At 49.9% G+C, this 18,914-nt stretch overlaps 1 protein-coding gene across 2 annotated transcripts; it reads left to right on the forward strand.

Moving 5' to 3' along the window:
- The first annotated feature begins 398 nt into the window (after positions 1-398).
- LOC101934117 (interferon-induced very large GTPase 1-like) lies at positions 399-17,835 on the forward strand. 2 transcript variants are annotated; one of them, XM_065587410.1, is made up of 3 exons: positions 399-731; positions 4,787-5,827; positions 8,922-17,835. In XM_065587410.1, exon 3 carries the CDS (start codon positions 8,924-8,926, stop codon positions 16,253-16,255), a length of 7,332 nt encoding a protein of 2,443 aa, XP_065443482.1. In that variant the 5' UTR covers positions 399-731; positions 4,787-5,827; positions 8,922-8,923; the 3' UTR covers positions 16,256-17,835. The 2 variants fall into 2 exon arrangements, with proteins under 2 accessions (XP_065443482.1, XP_065443481.1); XM_065587409.1 differs by lacking the exon at positions 4,787-5,827.
- Positions 17,836-18,914: the final 1,079 nt, after the last annotated feature.

The following is an 18,914-nucleotide window of genomic DNA, read 5'->3' on the forward strand; positions in this document are numbered from 1 at the left end:
AAGTGATTCAATGTAACCAGTGCAGAATGTCTCCTGGAGCATTCAGACAGCTTGAAACTGTATCTCTGGCAGACATGAACTGCTACATTTATCTGAATGACATGTTGACTCTGAAACCTAATGACAACATTGTAAATGTCTATGGGGAGGGATAGCTCAGTGGTTTAAGTATTGGCCCAGTAAACCTAGGGTTGTGAGTTCAATCCTTGTGGGGGGCCATTTAGGTATCTGGGCAAAAATTGGTCCTGCTAGTGAAAGCAGAGGACTTAACTCCATGACCTTTCAAGGTCCTTTCCAGTTCTATGAGATAGGTATATATACATACTACATTGTTGATGATTTTTGCTGATCAAAGCAGGTAAGAAAGAAACGGGATGAACCTATTATGAAGATCTCCACAGTCTACAGCAAGTGGCATCTCATTTCGGCATTCTGTGTGGATGGGCTTAGGAGCGAAGTGTAGCCCCATCTAAGCTAACCCCCTACCGAAATCTCCAGCACTGAATTGTCTGTGTTTGAACTGAGTTGCACGCAGGCTTGCGGGAAACAGTGGACTCCCTACAGGGAATCTCAGCCCTTATGGAGAATACCTGTGATTTCTAGGAAAGCAGAAGCCAGCTGAGATTGCAAGCAAGTCCAGGCGGAGTGAAAGTGAAAGTGAACAAGCTGCCGGGGACCGGAGGAGGCAGCTACAAGGCATTGGGGAAAGAGGGTGCAGTCTCCTAATGCAGGTATTCCCCCCTGGGGCTGGGGGGGGACGGTCTCATGCCCGTGCCTAGGGGGCTCTCGTTTGCCCCCTGCTCTCCTGGATTCTCTGCTGGGTTAATGGGCGCTGGGGGGATCCCGGGGCCTTTCTGCGGCAGTTCAGGCCTGAGAACAAGGCTAGTCAGAGGAATGAAGAAATCGGTGCTCCCAGGAGCTCAGCGGAGCACAGGCAGGCCGGGGCCCCGGCGCAGGCTCGGGGACGGGGACGATGCTGGGAGGGTGAGGGGGCGGGCAGGGCTCAGGAACAGACTTGGGGGGGATATTAAAGTGTTGGGAAAAGGTGCCAGGGCCGGGCTGACTGGGCTCAGGGGGGCAGGTCTGTATCATTTTTGGTGGTGCCCAGAACATGTCCAAGTCCTGCCCATCCCCTGCCCCCGCCCCCCGCCTAAGGCTCTGGCAGGGAGTTTGGGTGTGGGAGGGTTTGGGGTGCAGGCTCTAGCAGGGAGTTTGGGTGTGGGAGGGATCCAGGCTCCGGGCTGGTGCAGGGGGGGGTGCAGGCTGCGGGCTCTGGGAGGGAGTTTGGGTGCTGGGTTTGGGCTCCGGGCTGGGACAGAGGGTTGGGGTGAAGAAGGGGGTTGGGGTGCAGGAGAGGGTGTGGGAGGGGGTTTGGGGTGCTGGGTGCAGGAGGGGGTTTGGCTGCTGGGTGTGGGCTCTGGTCTGGGACAGAGGGTTGGGGTGCAGGAGGGGGTTTGGGGTGCTGGGTGCAGGAGGTGGTTTGGCTGCTGGGTGTGGGCTCTGGGCTGGGGGTTGGGGTGGGGTGCAGGAGGGGGTTTGGGGTGCTGGGTGCGGGAGGGGGTTTGGCTGCTGGGTGTGGGCTCTGGTCTGGGACAGAGGGTTGGGGTGAAGAAGGGGGTTGGGGGTGGGGTGCAGGAGGGGGTTTGGGGTGCTGGGTGTGGGAGGGGGTTTGGCTGCTGGGTGTGGGCTCTGGTCGGGGAGAGAGGGTTGGGGTGCAGGAGGGGGTTTGGGGTGCTGGATGCAGGAGGGGGTTTGGGGTGCTGGGTGCAGGAGGGGGTTTGGCTGCTGGGTGTGGGCTCTGGTCTGGGACAGAGGGTTGGAGTGCAGGAGGAGATGCAGGGCGTGGGGCTGGGCCAGGGATGAGGAGTTTGGGGTGCAGCAGGCTGGCTATCCCGGGGCTGGGGGCCAGAGAGGAGGACTCCCCCCAGTCCTCTCCCCGCTGGCAACAGCGAGCTCTGGGGGAGCAGGGGCCCCTCCGCGCCCCCCCCCCCCCAGCATGACACTCACCCAGCCTCCCCAGGCTGCTGTTCAGGAGGTCCAGCCAAGATAAGCTCCCCCAAGTCTACTCGGAGTCGCTGGCCGGGGGGCGCTGCTATGCACCCCCTCCCTGCGCAGGCACAGCGGCCACCTAAGCCTGCCCCCGGCACCGTTCCCTTGTAACCGGCTCCGGCAGCGGCCGGGGAGGGAGCACAGTGCAGAGCTGCAGGGGACAGCCATCTGCTGCCCAGGGCGCAGGCAGGGACGCTTGGGGGAGAAGTGTGGGGACAGCAGGCGGGGCCAGGGGAGAGACCCGACCCCAAATATTGGTGGAGCTGCCCCCCCCCCCCCAGGCCCTGAATTTGCTGGAGCCCGGAACCACAGGCCCATACAACTCGCCGCTCCTGCCTGAGATCATGGGCTGACCGGCAGTAAATGCACCCAGCAGCTGGCTGGCAGAGCTGGGCTGCGGGGGCAGAGCTGGGAGCAGGTTAGTGGGGTAAGGGGCAGGAGGTAGGTCTGGAGCAGGGTGGGGTTGAGGCGTCAGGAGCAGCTGGGGGGATAAACATGGGGGGCAGATTCAGGAGCAGATTGGGGGGGATAAAGGAGGGGTCCCAATTCAGCCAGATCAAGGGGGAATCAATATGGGGCCCCAGGTTCAGGAGCAGGTTGGGGGAAAATAAATATGGCGGGGTCAGGTTAAAGAGCAGGTTGTGGGGAGTTAATATGGGAGCTGTGGGTTCGGGGGCAGGACAGGGAATAAAAGTGGGGCCCTGGGTTCAGGGGCAGGTGGATGGGGTCTTTGCCATTGGTTTCCATGGAACCAGGATTTAGCTCAGTACAATGTAGAGTCTTTTTATTACTGTCCTCTCGGTGGCTGGAGCGAGGTTCCCCCAGGGATACAGGAGGGTTCTTTGAGTGGGTCTCAGACCTATCGTCAGCCTTTGTCTTGGACTCTGAGGGCCAAAGGCATCGCTAAGCTCCTAGTAGCCCGTTGGTGTCAGTGGAGTAGTTACACCAGGAGTGTGTGTGGATGCCTTGTGCACATGCACTGGATGCAGATCAATGCAAGTTGCACTAATTCCACACCATTTACACCTGGTTTCTGACCAGCAGCCACCCAAGCTGTAACCTCCCCCACCATTTATATCCTTGCTGAGTCTGGCCCAGACACGTCCATTGACCCCAGGCTGCATTGGGCCCAACAGCGGCGTAGGAAACAAAAGAAGGAGCCTTAGCAAATGGAAAAGTGTCTGTGTCCCCAGCTGGTTGCACCCAGGGACGGCGAGTTGTATGGGCCTGTGGTGCCCGGGCTCCAGTAAATTCAGGGCGTGGGGGGCCCGGCCCCACCAAAGTTTGGGGGTGGGTCTCTTCCCTGGCCCCACGTGCCGCCTCTGCCTGCCTCCCCCGAGTGTCCCTGCGGCTGCCCCCTGCAGCTCCGCACTGCGCTCCCTCGCCAGCCACTGCCACAGCCGGCTACCAGGGGGCAGCGCCAGGGGCAGGCTGAGACGGCTGCTGCCCCTGTGGAGGGAGGAGGGGAGGGGTTCGCTGCTGCGGGCAGGGAGAGGGCTGGGGGGAGTCCCCCTCTCTGGCCCCCCACCCCATCCCTGGGACAGCCTGCCTGCTGCACTCCAAACTCCTCATCCCCAGCCCCATTCCCCGCACCCCCTCCCATACCCCAACCCTCTGTCCCAGCCCAGAGCCCACACCCCAAACCTCCTCCTACACCCCGTCCTGCACCCCAAACCCCCTCCCACACCCCCTCCTGCACCCCAAACCCCATCCCAGCCCAGAGCCTGAACCCAGCACCCCAAACCCCCTCCCAGACCCCCTCCTGCATCCCAAACCCCCTCCTACACCCCGTCCTGCACCCCAAACCCCATCCCAGCCCAGAGCCCGAACCCAGCACCCAAACTCTGTCCAAGAGCCTGCACCCCAAACCCCCTCCTACACCCCGTCCTGCACCCCAAACCCTGTCCCAGCCCAGAGCCCGCACCCCAAACCCCCTCCTACACCCCGTCCTGCACCCCAAACCCCGTCCCAGCCCAGAGCCCGAACCCAGCACCCAAACTCTGTCCAAGAGCCTGCACCCCAAACCCCCTCCTACACCCCGTCCTGCACCCCAAACCCCGTCCCAGCCCAGAGCCTGAACCCAGCACCCCAAACCCCCTCCCAGACCCCCTCCTGCACCCCAAACCCCCTCCCACACCCCCTCCTGCACCCCAAACCCCGTCCCAGTCCAGAGCCCGAACCCAGCACCCAAACGCCATCCAAGGTCCTGCACCCCAAACCCCCTCCTGCACCTAAACTCCCTCCCAGAGCCATAGGCAGGTGTGTGTGTGTGGGTGTGTGGGGAGGGAGACTTGGACCCATTTTAGGCACCACCAAAAATGACACAAACCTGCCGCCCCTGGTTTCATAGGATAACATGTCCCTGATAATCCGCGGCTGCCAGTGAACTTGTAAAGCTCCCAGTCTGTTTGCAGGTAATTCCCTGCTAGGAAAAAGGCTGCGTCTGCGAGGGCGATGGGTCCTGCCCAGTGAGATTCTCCCCTGGCAGTGGGGCAGGCTCAGGCCCTCGGCACCACTTACCCCCCACCTCCGGTTTCCATCCTCCTGGGCTGCATCAGCATCTCCCGCAGCTCTAGAAATGCCGCCAGGTAACCCAGGGCTGAAGGAAAAGCCCCAGGGTTCTGGGCTGGGGAGAGTCTCTATAAACTCCATCCAGCTAATTAATGCACAGGGTAAGAGCGAGCCCCTGTGGTGAGCGGGGAGAATGGCATTTTTTAACAATAAGCTTTTCCTCTAGTCTTTGCCAGGCAAAGTGCACATGGGAAAGCTTGGTTCAGAGTTGGCTCTTCCCTCCTGTTTGGGGACCCCTCCTCCTTCGGCTTTGGACCAGAAAATCCTTCTGCCATTCAAAGGGCGCCCGGTGGAGAGGAGATTTAGGCTGCGCAGTGATGCCCTCAAACCTCAGAATGTGCCAGACACGATCACGCAGCTGCAGCTTTAGCTCCGCCCCCAACACGTGTCTGGGGTTTTTCTCCATCTCGTGCTCTAGACTCAACGTTTGAATTTAAAGCAATATTCTGCGGCTCACTCGGTGGTTCGCCACCTTTTTTCATTTGCAGACCCCTAAACCATTTCAAATGGAGGTGTGGACCCCTTTGGAAATCTATTGTCTGTATATAGATTTGTATTTTGTTCAGTCCGTTTTCAGTCTAAGTCTTTCGCGGACCCCTTAGACACAGTTTGCCGATTCCCGGGGTCTGTGGACACAGGTTGAGAACCGCTGCTCTAACTTACATGGCTGGAAAAAACACTTTCAAATGTGACCCAGTGTAACCAATGCAGCAATACCTCCCCGAGGCTGGAGACAGCTTGAAACTGTATCTCTGAACTGCCCCATTCATCAGTGGAGTGTTAACTCTGAAACCTAATGGCAGCAACATAGATGTCTGCATCGCTCACTAGTTCTTCTGATCAAAGCAGGTCAGAACGAGAAGGGATGATCCTATTATGCGGGTTTCCACAGTCTACAGCACGTGGCATCTCATTTTTGGCTTCATGTGTGGACGGGGCTTAGGAGCGTACTGTAGCCCCTTCCTCCAACCTCACCCCTGCCGAAATGTCCTGCGTCTGTATGTTTGGATTGAATGGCATGCAGGGCTGTGGGAAACAGTTAACGTCGCACAGTAAAGTACAGTCCTTCTGGACGATGCGGGAGGTTTCTGTGAAAGCAGGAGGCGGCTGAGATAGCAACTGTGTGCCCAGGAAGCAATGGGCCGAGTGAAAGAAAGAGCCGGGTGCGCTGGCTGAGCAGGGAGCTGCGAGGTGCTGGAGAAGGAAGGTGCAGACTTTGAATGCTGGTGATTTTCCCTGAGGGAGGAGGGGGGATTTCAGACTGAGTCTGTCTGTCCCTTTGGGAGTCTCGTTTGTCCCCTGTCCTTGGTTTAACGTATAGTATTTATGGGGGCTGCTCAGTACCCCAAACCCGTAGTGCTAGGAGCTGTCTGGTGTCCCATGAGGCGGAGGCAGGCACTGCAGGTGCTGCAGCGCTAGCCCGGTAGGCGCTAGCCCTGGTGGGTCCTAGTAGCCGCTCAGACACATGGCTCAGGGAAAGGGTGTTTTACTGGGGCTGGCAGGACAGGGGAAGGTTGCAGGTACCCTAGATACAGAGACTTCAACAGTTCTGGTTCCAGCGGTTCCTGTTTGGGTCCCTGGGGCCGTCCAGAAAGTCAGGGCTCTTCAGGCCTAGTGCCTGGGGGGCCTTCTCCTGTCCAGCCTCCCTTCCAGCAAATAGGAGCTTGCAGGCTTCCAGGCCAGGCTCAGTCAGTGTCTCTCACTGGGGCCCCTCTGCACGGGCTCCCTGCCCACCCACTGCTCCCTGCCCATCCCCTAAGTTCCCCGGAGCCCTGCACCCAGCTGTGATATCCGGCACGCACAGCCTGTCCCACACGCAGCACGGCATACGGGTCCTGGGGCTTCCCCCCTGCCATGTGGCTGCTGCTTCGACTTCTCTGCAGTCCCTGGCTCGCCCTGCAGCTGCCTTCCAAAGAGACTCTGGTCAATTCCTGGTCCAAGACCTTCCCCTTCCTTGGCCAGCAATAAGGGGATGTGCCAGGGGGAGGGCGCTGATGGGAGCTGTAGTCCCCTGCTTTGCTGATCCACCCCAGAACTCTCTGCTGGGTTCAGGGCGGTGAAGCAGGAAGCCCGGGGCCTTTCCGCTGCAGTTCAGGGGTGAGAAAATAGTTGTTCAAAGTCAGTGTAGAAATCAGTGTTCACCTGAGCTCAGCAGAGCCAAGCCAGGCCTGGGCCCAGGAGCAGGACTGGTGGTGTTAAGGGGGCAGGGTGGGGGGCAGGCAGGATTCAGGAACAGACGGGGGTGGGTTCAGGAGCAGTCTGGGGAGATTGAAGTGTCAGGAAAGGGTGCCAGGGACAGGCTGCATGGGCTAAGGGGGAGGTGCCGGAGATCCGGGTGCGGGACTGGCAGGGCTACATGGGGGAACAAGCAGCAGCCGAAAGAGCCGGGGTATGGGGGGTGGAGGGGGGAGGGGGCTGTCTTGTGTCCATGAGCCAGCTGTCCAGGCTTAGGGTGGAGGCCAGGGGTCAGGGTGGGTCAGCAGGGCTAAGGGGGAGGGAGCAGGTTTGGGAGCAACTTAGTGGGGCTAAAGGTGGGGGTGGCGTTCAGAAGCAGGTTGGGGGATAAATGTTGGGTGGGGACTGGGTTCAGGAGGGAAAAGGGGGAGCAGAGTGGGACGGATCAATGTAAGGGGGGTGGTTCAGATGACAGGCCCAAGTTCAGGAATCTGGACGGGTGAGACTAGGACTTGGTGGGCAAGGAGACTGGGTAACAACCTGCTACTGCTATCAGTGACTCAGTTACCTCAAGTGACAGAGGTCTGTGTGGCGGATCTAAAGGTTCCGACCCTGCTGATGACCCATGTGGTTGTCAGTATGATGCCAGATGATGGAATTGCTGTTGAAAAACTTTTTTTTTAAAAACGTAGGAAATGACATGCAGGCACACACACAAACTATGTTAAAAGAACATTACTACGGTTGCAAAGTTAAGCACGCAAAAGGTAGGAAATGCCAGAAATAAGGTTGCCCAGGCAGTCTTAATAGTACAGCCTTTAATTATATGATCACATACTATTTTTTCCTACCCCTGACACAATCCCGCCCAGAGCACCTCAACAGCACCACATCACATCCTATCCAGCGTCGTAGTCAGGGTGCTCTGATTTAAATCAAAGCCATTTAAATAACTGATTTTAATAATGATTTCAATCAGCAAGCAGGAATTATTGATTTACATAATTTTAATCTTGTTTTGCATTTGTATCTTTAGATATTTACGTAAAGAAAGGTTGAGTCTCAGTGGTTGCTAACTACGAAAAACATGTTGATTTGCAATGAATTAGAGCCTTCACGTTAAATTTGATAGTACTTTTTGCTAACCAGGAGGATACCCTATATCTATACAAATTTATTTAAATAATTACATCGCCTAACATACATTTATTTGGATTCTTAATTTTTACATTTCTTTATTATATTAGAAAAACGGTGAATGATGAATTTCTTATGTCTGAGATTGTTTAATTTTTTACTTATGATTTGTGTCAAGTTCTACTTTAATGGAAATTGGAATTCAAGTGAAAATGCAAAAAATGCATTTAAAGTTTTGTTCTTATTAGTTAAATAAAACTACCTTAAATGTGCTGAATATAAGAAAAATGTTTATTAAAACATATTTCATATTTAAAACTGACAGATTTATGAAAGGAAGTATTATCTGTAGTTAGTAAATTGCAATATTGTTTCTGTTCATCCCAACCTGCAGGCTTTTAGAACTAGTAGATCTCATTCTCTCAGACCTAGTTTTTATTCATAGAATGGAAGAGGAAAACAAGAGTTCCTGCTTCATCAACTCCCAGTTCGTTTCTTAATTTTGAATGAACTGACCTAGTTGAATAAACGGAGATGAAGAAAATGTTCACTGCACCTGCAGAAGAGGCTACTGCTGTCAAAAGTTAGTTTAGCCCTTCAGCAAACTCTGGTTCCAGGTGCTTAGATAATGACTTCCAGCCATTCAGTGGTTTGACTTTCTTTAAAAATTAGCCAGCAAACATACTACTTAATATTAATTGTATTTTGTTTAAATGATTTTAATACATTATAATAAGTTTAGGCCTTAACATATATTTTGATCATTTCAAATATAATTTCAAATAGGTTTATTTTTAAAAAGAAAAATATATTTAAATAAAAAATCCTTAATTTATTTTTATTTTTTCAAAGTCATAATTTCTTATCCATCCTGTGCCACAGTGTAGCCCATTATATATTACGTATGGCTGGGAATGGAGCTGGCGGAGGTAGGGAGGGAGAGACGTCTTCATGAAAGTGTGATATTATTTTTCTATTCCATTTCACAGCCATGTCTACGGGAAAGGAAAAACCCCAAAATTCAGCTCAGGAAGACCCTGCAAAGGATGAACTAGCCAAGAGACTGGAAGCAGTGGGTCTGAGTGCAGAGTACTGGCTGCCTAAACTACACAAACAACTTGGAGTTACCTCTACCCAAGCCTTGAAACACCTGCAATATGAAGACTACCTAAAGCTAGAATGTGACGTACAGCACACATGGGAAAAGCAGGCGCTCCAAGAACTACTTAAGGTAGACAGCAAAGGAACAATGAAGCAGCTGCAGGAGCAACGCTTGGAGATGCTAAAGAAGAGGCAGGAGCAGGGTAAGTCAGCACTGAAGGAGCTAAAAGAAATGCAGGAGAAAGGCAGGAGCCGCCATGAGGAAGCTGTAAGAAAGAAAGAGGAGGAGCTGCGGAGAGCTATGGATATCGCCCCAGAGTATTGGGCGCCGTCTGAGAAGCCATTGATGGAGGTGATGGAGAATGTGCACAAGCAATTAAGCTTCCTGGAGGAGTCGGTGTCCCAGAGTGAGAATCTCCCTGACAAGGAAGTTTTGAGATGGGCATCGGGAGGGCTGGCCCTGCAGGGCATTTACCAGACCAAGAAGCTTGTAGAGATGGTGGAGAAGCGAGAGCAGCTCATAGACATCCCAGAAGGGTTCGAGCTCTTTGGTCCAGAGCAAGGGCCATTGTTTGAGAAGAAGGAGTTTTCATCGGCAGAAGCAGAATCCACATTCACAAAGGCCATGGAGAAGCTGGGCTTCAGCATTAGTGTTGCAGCCAAAGGTGGATTTGGGGGGTTTAGTGCTGAAACCAGCACAGATCACAGCAGCTCTTCAGAATCTGAAGAAACCCACAAATCCCGCTCTGAACACACTTACATTTGCACCACCAAGTACAGCTACATCCCACTGGCCTCATGCTACTTCCCCAAGGATCAGCTTCGACTTTCCAGTGCAGCGCTGCAAGAGTTAAAAGAGATCGAGCAGCTTTTGAGTCACACCCCAGAGCCGGACAAGCTCAACTTGCTGAAGAGCAGGGGCGGGAGTTTCTTCAAGAGATTCGGGTCTCATGTAAACCAGGGCCCCCTTCACTTGGGTGGGATATTCTGGTGGAAAGCGTCTTCTGAGGGATTCCGGGCAGAGCAGCTGGACGAGGTGAAGAAACGAACATCTGATGCACTCAGCTCCTATGTTGGGGGCAGCTATAGTGGCTTTGGTTTGAGCATTTCAGCTGGTGTTACTGTGTCAAAATCAGGTTCTGAAGCCTCATTTCAGGGCACAGATAGAAAACAAACGCAAACAGAGATTCAGCTGTTTGTGACCAAGACAGGGGGCCCACCTGGTGTGGATTCACTCACAGCATGGAAATCTGGACTATTGGCCAGTAACAAAACCTGGTCTGTTATTGACAGAGGATCTCGGCTGATTCCAGTGTGGGACATAATCCTGTCCAATCACAGACAAGATTTTAAAGATGTTTATCAAATGAGCAGCAGCCTCATACGTGCTTATGAAGCCCTAACAACGCTCAGTGCAAGTACATTGGTTGGGGAGGAATCACTCAGTGCAGTGGATGAGGCCAGATCGTTCTTAGAGGAAATGAAGACCTGGGAAGTCACTGGGGATGAAGAACAGCTGGTGACTCTGCTCAATTTCAAACAGAAGCTAATTGAAAAAACAAAACACAACAGGACCTGGATCGACATCTGCCTGTCGGATAAGGTGCTTCAGGATTTCCTGGAAAACACAGTTTTACTATGCAAAGATTTACCTGCACATAACACCATGTCCACTAAATCTCTGCTGCGCTGCCTTCTGGACCCTCATGTCTATTCATTTAAGAATTTCCCCAAATCTTCCTCCATCCTGCAGTGGATCTTTCATGAAGAAGAAAAGCAGCAAAAATCTGTCCGTGTTTCTGAATTTGCTGATTTCATTCAAGTCCTACAGGACATGAAGAATTACATACAGGCTGTTACCTATGGGCCTAACTCCTCCCCAGCCGCAGTGGAGGCAGCAAAAGTAAAGGCCAGCTTGGATGTGAGCTTAGCTTTCTGTTCCTTGCTGAAGGCTCTACAGGGCCGAGAGCAGATAGACACAGAACTGTTATTGCTCTCCATTGCAGCCAGCACAGGATACCGGGTGGAAAGTCACACTTTTCAGTATCTCCTCGGGTGTCCAGAAATTAACTTCATGTTAAAGGAAATGCAAAGGGCACATGAGAGATATTTGACGCTTAGGGATCAGGATGTTTCCAGAGCTCAGGCTTTCCTGTTACTGACAGGTCTGACAGTGACAACTGAATTCAAAGACGTGTCTCCAGAGGAGAAGAACAAACGTTTGACTTTCATGAAGCGTCACCTGGGAAACTTGTTGTCAGGTGAAGTAGCTAATGTCTTTATGAAGCCTGATGCATGTGATGACTGGAATGCCCTGGAAAGAGACCTAAATACCCTTGTAAAAGGAGAATATGAAACTTCCAGTAGCAATCTGCAGAAACAGGATATAATAAAAGAACTAAGGGATGTCTGTCAAAGGGCTAAGCAGACACCCCTACCAAAGCCACAGCCCGAAGTGCTACCAAAGGATGTTAAAATGTCTGAAGGGTTCAGAACTCAAGACTTTCTCAATTTGATCAGACGACTTGGACTTGAAAACTACTATCCAAGGAAAATGGGGATGGCAGATTTCCATGTGATTGTCAAGACTTCTTTACATGACAGCCAGCCCAGCACCGAGAGTGAGCTGCCATTTTATTTTTTGCAAAAGCTGTTGATGCTGGACTATCGGGTACGGTATCTGGTTTGCAAAGATGACTGTAAAACAAAACAAGGAACAACAAGTGCATTGAACACGTCAAGCAAGATGAACGAATACTCAGATGCAACCTCGGATATCTACGAGGACTTTTTAAATGATGATGAGGGAACTAATGAGTCTGGTACACCAAGGCAGACACACGTGCACCCAATGGACATCCAGATGGCAATTTTTCATTGTGCAGATGATTTCATGAGACAGTATCTTTCAACAAAGCTCGCTTTCTGCCAGTTTGCGCTCCCACTTCTGGTGCCAAATCCTCGTACTTCACAAATAGAATTCCCTCTTTGGTCCCTTAGCCAAGTTAAAAAGAGTTGGCATCATGGTGAGAAATCAGGAGTGGAGACTAGCATTAAAAATTATAAAAACAAACTGATTTATCAAGCAGATACACCTGTGGTGTCCTTCACACGGATTGGCAACTCGCCTCATTCTTCTAAGTCTAAGATCCTGAATGCTCTGCTGAGTAAGCACAAACATGACGTTTTTTTCCATCGTGATTGTAGAGGCAGCAGTAAAGATTGTCTCCTGATGAACGGGGTTGTGGAAATCTCCTGGTACTGTCCAGGTGGAAAGGATGATGACAGATTTGACAATTGCATCGCCTTCACTAATCTTCACGGGGATGCACGAGAGCACGAGCAACAGGTCAGATTTTTACAGGAGATCGCTTCTATAAATGTAGTTCTCTTTACAACTTCTGATGAGAACAAAAAAGGCAAGCAAATTGTAAGTGATCTCCTGAAATCTCCAAAGCCTTTTGTATGTCTTTTGACTGAAAAAGAAAACGTTGTAGCAGGTAAATCCAATCTAAACATAAAAATAGGCATGAAGAACAGAAATGAAGCAGAATTAATAGATGAACTGGCAACAACAATTAAAGATTTACTGGCTGGTTCGAACCCCACTTGTAGTCTTGAAACCTGTGTAGAAATTGCTCGTCAGCATCGTTTTCTCATTGACGAAGACAAAGAAGAGTGTAAACAAGCCAAGTCAATGGCACAGACAGTGATGGTCCTCTTCAAGGAGACTAACGTATCGGGCATGAAGGAAGAGCTATTGCCTCTTCAAGGAGAATTATGGCACAAGTGGTGTAAGAAAGATAAGGAACTTAGCCGCTTACAAGATAAAATGAAGAGAAGCATTGAACAGCATCGGAGCCAAATTGAATCAGAAAAACGTGCTATACGACATGATCAGATAAGGAGAGCATCCTCCCACAATGATTTAATGAGGTCGGTGCTGGAAATTCTCCAGTCCCATTCAGAGATCACCAAAAAATATTTCTTGCAGTGGCTGAAAGTATTTATGGATGACCTGAGCTCTGACCGCCTTGCAGAACTTCGCCAAAAATACCATGTCTTATGGTCACAAATGCTGGAAGAAACAGACCCAGGGGAAAATGGTGACTCAGAAAATGTATTGAAACGTAACTTGGAAACAGTCTCAGCTGAGATAACTGCTTCTACGATTGGCCTTGAACACATTTTCAGAGAGGTTGCTCAGATTTATGAAGCTCTTGGTACTTTGCCCCAAGAAGATCAACATTTTCTGGAACTTCCCCAAATTGCAGCTGACCTGATGGCTTCAGGGTATCCCGTTGAGCTGATGGACGGCGATGCTTCATACGTGCCACTGAAATGGGTGAGAGCAGTTTTTGACAAGTTGACGGAGAAGTTAGGAGACAAAAAGGTGTTTGTTCTTTCTGTGCTTGGTATCCAAAGCACTGGGAAGTCCACATTGCTAAATGCCATGTTCGGTCTGCAGTTTAGTGTCAGTGCCGGGAGATGCACCAGGGGGGCGTTCATGCAACTGATTAAAGTGGATGAGAATCTCCAACAAAGTCTGAACATTGATTATATACTAGTCGTTGATACTGAAGGGCTTCGGGCCATGGAACTAACCAGTAAATCAACACTCAATCATGATAACGAGTTAGCCACCTTTGTCATTGGTCTTGGCAACATGACTCTGATCAATATTTTTGGAGAGAATCCTTCAGAAATGCAAGATATCCTGCAGATCGCTGTCCAGGCCTTTCTGAGGATGAAGCAAGTAAAGCTCTCCCCAAGCTGTTTGTTTGTGCACCAAAATGTTGGAGAAATAACGGCAAAAGAACAGAATATGGAAGGACAAAGACGCCTCCAACAAAAGTTAGATGAAATGACAGTTACTGCAGCCCAGCAAGAGTTCTGTGATGTAAACCGCTTTAGTGACGTTATCCGATTTGACGTGAACACCCACATTCATTACTTTGCTCACCTCTGGGAAGGGGACCCACCAATGGCACCTCCGAACCCCAGCTACAGCCAGAATGTGCAGGAACTAAAGAGCAAGATTCTCATGGCTGCCAAAAAGGAATCCAAGGGCAGTGTTTTGAGGCTGTCAGAGTTAAAAGTCCGAATCGGTGATTTGTGGAAGGCTTTATTAAATGAGAACTTTGTTTTCAGCTTCAAGAATACATTGGAGATTGCAGCATACAACAGGTTAGAAAAAATGTTTAACCAGTGGACCTGGCAGTTGAGAAGTCACATATTAGAACTGCAGACAAAACTGAACAATCGAATTAAGAAGAGAGAAATTCAGCATGTCACCAGGAGAAGCCTTGAAGAAGAAGTTAAAGAAAAATATCGTGCCATCATGAATGACACAGAAAGATTCTTCACCGAGGATCAAGACTGTGAAATACTAATTCAGTGGAAAGCAAGTACTGAAAATAAACTGAATGATCTGAAAGAGTCGTTGATTGATGAAACTAAGAGGAAATCTGAAGAACTTATCAAACTGAAGAAGAACCAAAGCAAACTTGTTGAAAAGAAGTCAGAATATGAAAACGAGCTATTCAAAAGAAGCAAAGAGTTGGCTCTGAGATTAAAAGGCCAGGAACTAAGTGGAGCAGCATTGAAAGAAAACTTTGACAGCCTTTGGAAACGATGGGTCTATGAAGTATCTTCAGATGCCCCTTCTGCTGAGGAACCTGACGTTAGCATGGATGTAGAAAACATTCTTCTGCAGCATTTTAAACAGGAACCCAATATCGCAGAGAAAATTAAAAGTTCCTCCCGCAAAAATACATTTTCTGTCGATATTTCCAAGCATATTGTCATGAAGAAAACACTAGGCATCTTCAATAAGACTTTGGATAATTGTGATATAAAGAACATAGAGCAGGTTACAGTTCGCATCATACAGCTTGTTAACATGAAAATTGATATGAAGGAGCAGCAGAGAATGGATTATAATCAAAGTTACATTCACGAAATATTGAATGAAATAAGAAGAGAGGTGGACTCTGCAGCCAAAACCTCAAAATACACATTTAATAATGAGTACAAAATAGAGTTATCCCTGTATCTGTGCAAAATGGCAGCAGAGCGGTTTGAAGACATGCACAAAGCATTTAAGAATGCCAACGATCCAACCGTCTACCTGGAAAAGAAAAGAGACGATTTTTTTAAATGTTTTCAAATTTCCTGCCAAGGAGCAACCTCCATCACAACATTTGCTGATTTCTTATGCACCAAGCTTTCTGCAGCTCTCCGCCAGGCAGTCTATGACAAGACTGCCATCGACATAGCCAATGAGATGAGGTCTAACTATTCAGCCTTCAATGGCAATAGATCCAAACTGGAAACCAGTATTCTGATATCCCTGGCGGAGGAGGAAAACTTTGAGAAGTACAGACAATACATTCATTTCCCACGGGACTTCTTAGAGAGTTTTATCAAGAAATGCGTTGATGATTATTGTTTAGACAAGAAAAATCCAAGACTGAAGAATTTCTTAATTATTTCCCTTGAATCTTTCCAGATTCTTGTTCTTTCAGCTATTCGTGACTCGACTAGAGTTGTCAAAGATAAATATGGCAACGTATCCTTGTGGCTGGATGAATTTTGCAACAGACTTGGAGATGACTTAGACCTTCCCAGAAGTGATCTGAAAAGCATTGAACATCAGGAAATAAAGGACATAGAGTTTCTGAAAGAGGCAATGAGTAAAGCTTTGCCCCCGGTCCTAGAAAACCTGAAAGAGGAATTTTCTGGGATTGATATGGAGCCATTTAAACTGAAACCTCATCAAATACTAGTTGAACAGCTCTGCGGGTGCTGGGAGCAATGTCCCTTTTGCAAGGCTCAGTGCACAAACACAATACCTGGTCATGACGGAGACCACAGTGTTCCTTTCCATCGTCCTCAGGCCCTGAATGGTACCCAGTGGTATGGAACAGACCAGCTTGTCATTGAGATATGCTCTAGTCTTGTAGCAAGTGACTACTTCATGGTGCTTTGCGAAAAGAATCAAATTCCATATAAAAATTATAGACAAGTGGGACCTGCTTATGCCAATTGGAGCATCACAGCCGACAACTCAGCGCAGTCTTACTGGAAATGGTTCGTGTCCCATTTCAGGTCAATATTGGAAGAAGATTATTGTGCAAAATTTGAGGGCAAAGGAGCAATCCCTCCAGAGTGGGAGGAGTTTACAAAGGAGGCTGTAATCTCTGAGCTGAAACAGCTTTAACGTTAGTATAGCATCCCCTGTATAAAATGGGGACATTAATGTACCAGACTTCGCTATTGTAGCCATTTATTAGTGTGTTATTTAGTCTTATGGATAATTTATATGCGATTTTTTCCTATAATTAATGTATGCTAGTAGATTTAAATGGTAGGATTATAGGTGTATAAGATGAACCAGTATTTAGGAGTGGTGTGTGTGTGTGTGTGTGTGTGTGTGTGTGTATATTAGACATATGGGTAAAGCCTGGCTGGTATGGAAGGCCTATGGGCTGAGGCCTGGAAGATTTAAGCTTCGCCAGACGAGGTCATAGGCTTAGGAATGCTTGTCAGGAGTGGGTGACCTACAGGTAACTCCATGCCAGTCAGGTCACGAGATTACTAAAAAGATGTGCCATTAGGTGATGTTACGGAAAAACAGATTGCAACAGACAGCAATGTATTGTCCAAGACCACAAGACACCTGATTGTAACACCATGGAATGTCCTGTCCTGACCACAGGTTGCCATAGATTCATAGATTCTAGGACTGGAAGGGACCTCGAGAGGTCATCGAGTTCAGTCCCCTGCCCGCATGGCAGGACCAAATACTGTCTAGACCATCCCTGATAGACAACTAGCTAACCTACTCTTAAATATCTCCAGAGATGGAGATTCCACAACCTCCCTAGGCAATTTATTCCAGTGTTTAACCACCCTGACAGTTAGGAACTTTTTCCTAACGTCCAACCTAGACCTCCCTTGCTGCAGTTTAAGCCCATTGCTTCTTGTTCTATCCTTAGAGGCTAAGGTGAACAAGTTTTCTCCCTCCTCCTTACGACACCCTTTTAGATACCTGAAAACTGCTATCATGTCCCCTCTCAGTCTTCTCTTTTCCAAACTAAACAAACCCAATTCTTTCAGCCTTCCTTCATAGGTCATGTTCTCAAGACCTTTAATCATTCTTGTTGCTCTTCTCTGGACCCTCTCCAATTTCTCCACATCTTTCTTGAAATGCGGTGCCCAGAACTGGACACAATATTCCAGCTGAGGCCTAACCAGAGCAGAGTAGAGCGGAAGAATGACTTCTCGTGTCTTGCTCACAACACACCTGTTAATACATCCCAGAATCACGTTTGCTTTTTTTTGCAACAGTATCACACTGACTCATATTTAGCTTGTGGTCCACTATAACCCCTAGATCCCTTTCTGCCGTACTCCTTCCATAGACACGTTATGCATAGATGCTAATGAGAATAAGGGGAACTAAGAAACAACTTATTAAAAATGGGGCACCCCAATATTCATGGGGTGTGGAAGTACAGATAAGGAAAAGAGGGCTGAAACCTTCATGCATATGCTTAAGGTGTTAGGTGTGGTCAGAACTACAATATAAAAGAGATTCCCTGGTTGGGTAAAAGTGGGAAGGCCCCGGCAGGAACTATCCCTCTATCAATGATCATCCCTTGAGAGATCCATCAGACCCTAGAATATCTTTGAGTATGACTAGAGTAGTAGTTATTGCATGGGTTTCTGTATGATTTGTATAGACATGGGTAGTTGTAATTTTAATTATTGCTTCAATAAAACTTGCAGTACAGATAAGACTTTATACTTGTGATTGTGTTCACGGTCACTATCCTTGGTCTTCGTGTGTTCCTGGAGTCTCCAAATTTGAGAAATGTCAGGGCTCCCTGCATCCAGGTCACTGTCCCCACCTGGGCTGCGTAAGGAGAGGGCAGGAGAGAAGCAGCTCCTGATGCCTCCCAGCATGGCCCAGATGGGGAAAGTCACCTGGATGTATGGAGTACTTGGTACTGCTCTCGCTCCCCCCTTCACAGCCCCCTAGGGGGGCACAGAGGAACATTGGGGGGGGCAGTATCTGTGTATCACCAGTCGCTCCCCCATGTTCCTCCACTGGCAGGAAGCACAGAGGAATCTGGGCGCCCCCCATGCAGTGCTCTCCTGCCAGCTGGGAGCAGTTTCTGACTCCACACCAGCAGTGCACACCTCAGCAGTGCCGCATGGTGCGCCCGGGAGGTCACCTGAGTGGCCCACCCCTAAGGCCAGTCCTGCCCCCACCCCACGTGGACCTGGCCCGAGTCCCTCTCCTGAGCCCCTCCCCTGCGTAGACCTGGCTTGATCTTCTCCTCCCTTCCTCACCCTGCTGCTTGCCCCAAGCTCCACTACTCACCTCCTCAGACCCTTTTTTTCAAAACTGGGTATTTGTCCCACTTGCTCTTGCCAACTGACGATCGACTGGCAAGAGCGAACAGGACAAAGGCCCGTTTTGCCAAAAATGTCAGGATGTCGGGGCAGGGTTTAAAAAGGGGGCTGCCCCAGCCAAAACAGGACATGTGGTCACCCTAGGCTGTAGTAAGAGCCACCCAGGTAGCCCAGGCAGAAGTGGGGAGCCCCGGCCCCTCCACCTACCCTGGGCGAGGTGCTGGGGGGCCTGTGTCCCTGCCCCCCAGAGCGCGCTGCCCAGGGCAGGTGGAGGGTCCAGGGCTCCCCATAGTGGATCAGGCTCCATGAGCAGCTCTTACCACCACCCATCTTCTGGCCAGGCGAGGAGGCGGGGCCATGGGGGAAGGGGAGGAGCAGGGGGTGGGGCCCTGTGGCAGGGGATGGGGACCTGTGGTAGAGAGTGCAGGGGGCCCCAAATGTTCTTTGTGCCCAGGGCC

The sequence above is a fragment of the Chrysemys picta genome, chromosome 3 (genome assembly GCF_011386835.1).
Source record: "Chrysemys picta bellii isolate R12L10 chromosome 3, ASM1138683v2, whole genome shotgun sequence".
In the NCBI taxonomy this organism is placed as follows: domain Eukaryota; kingdom Metazoa; phylum Chordata; order Testudines; family Emydidae; genus Chrysemys; species Chrysemys picta.

Coding starts and splice junctions, on each gene's coding strand:
- LOC101934117 (XM_065587410.1), top strand. CDS start 8,924: ATGTCTACGGGAAAGGAAAAACCCCAAAATTCAGCTCAGGAAGACCCT.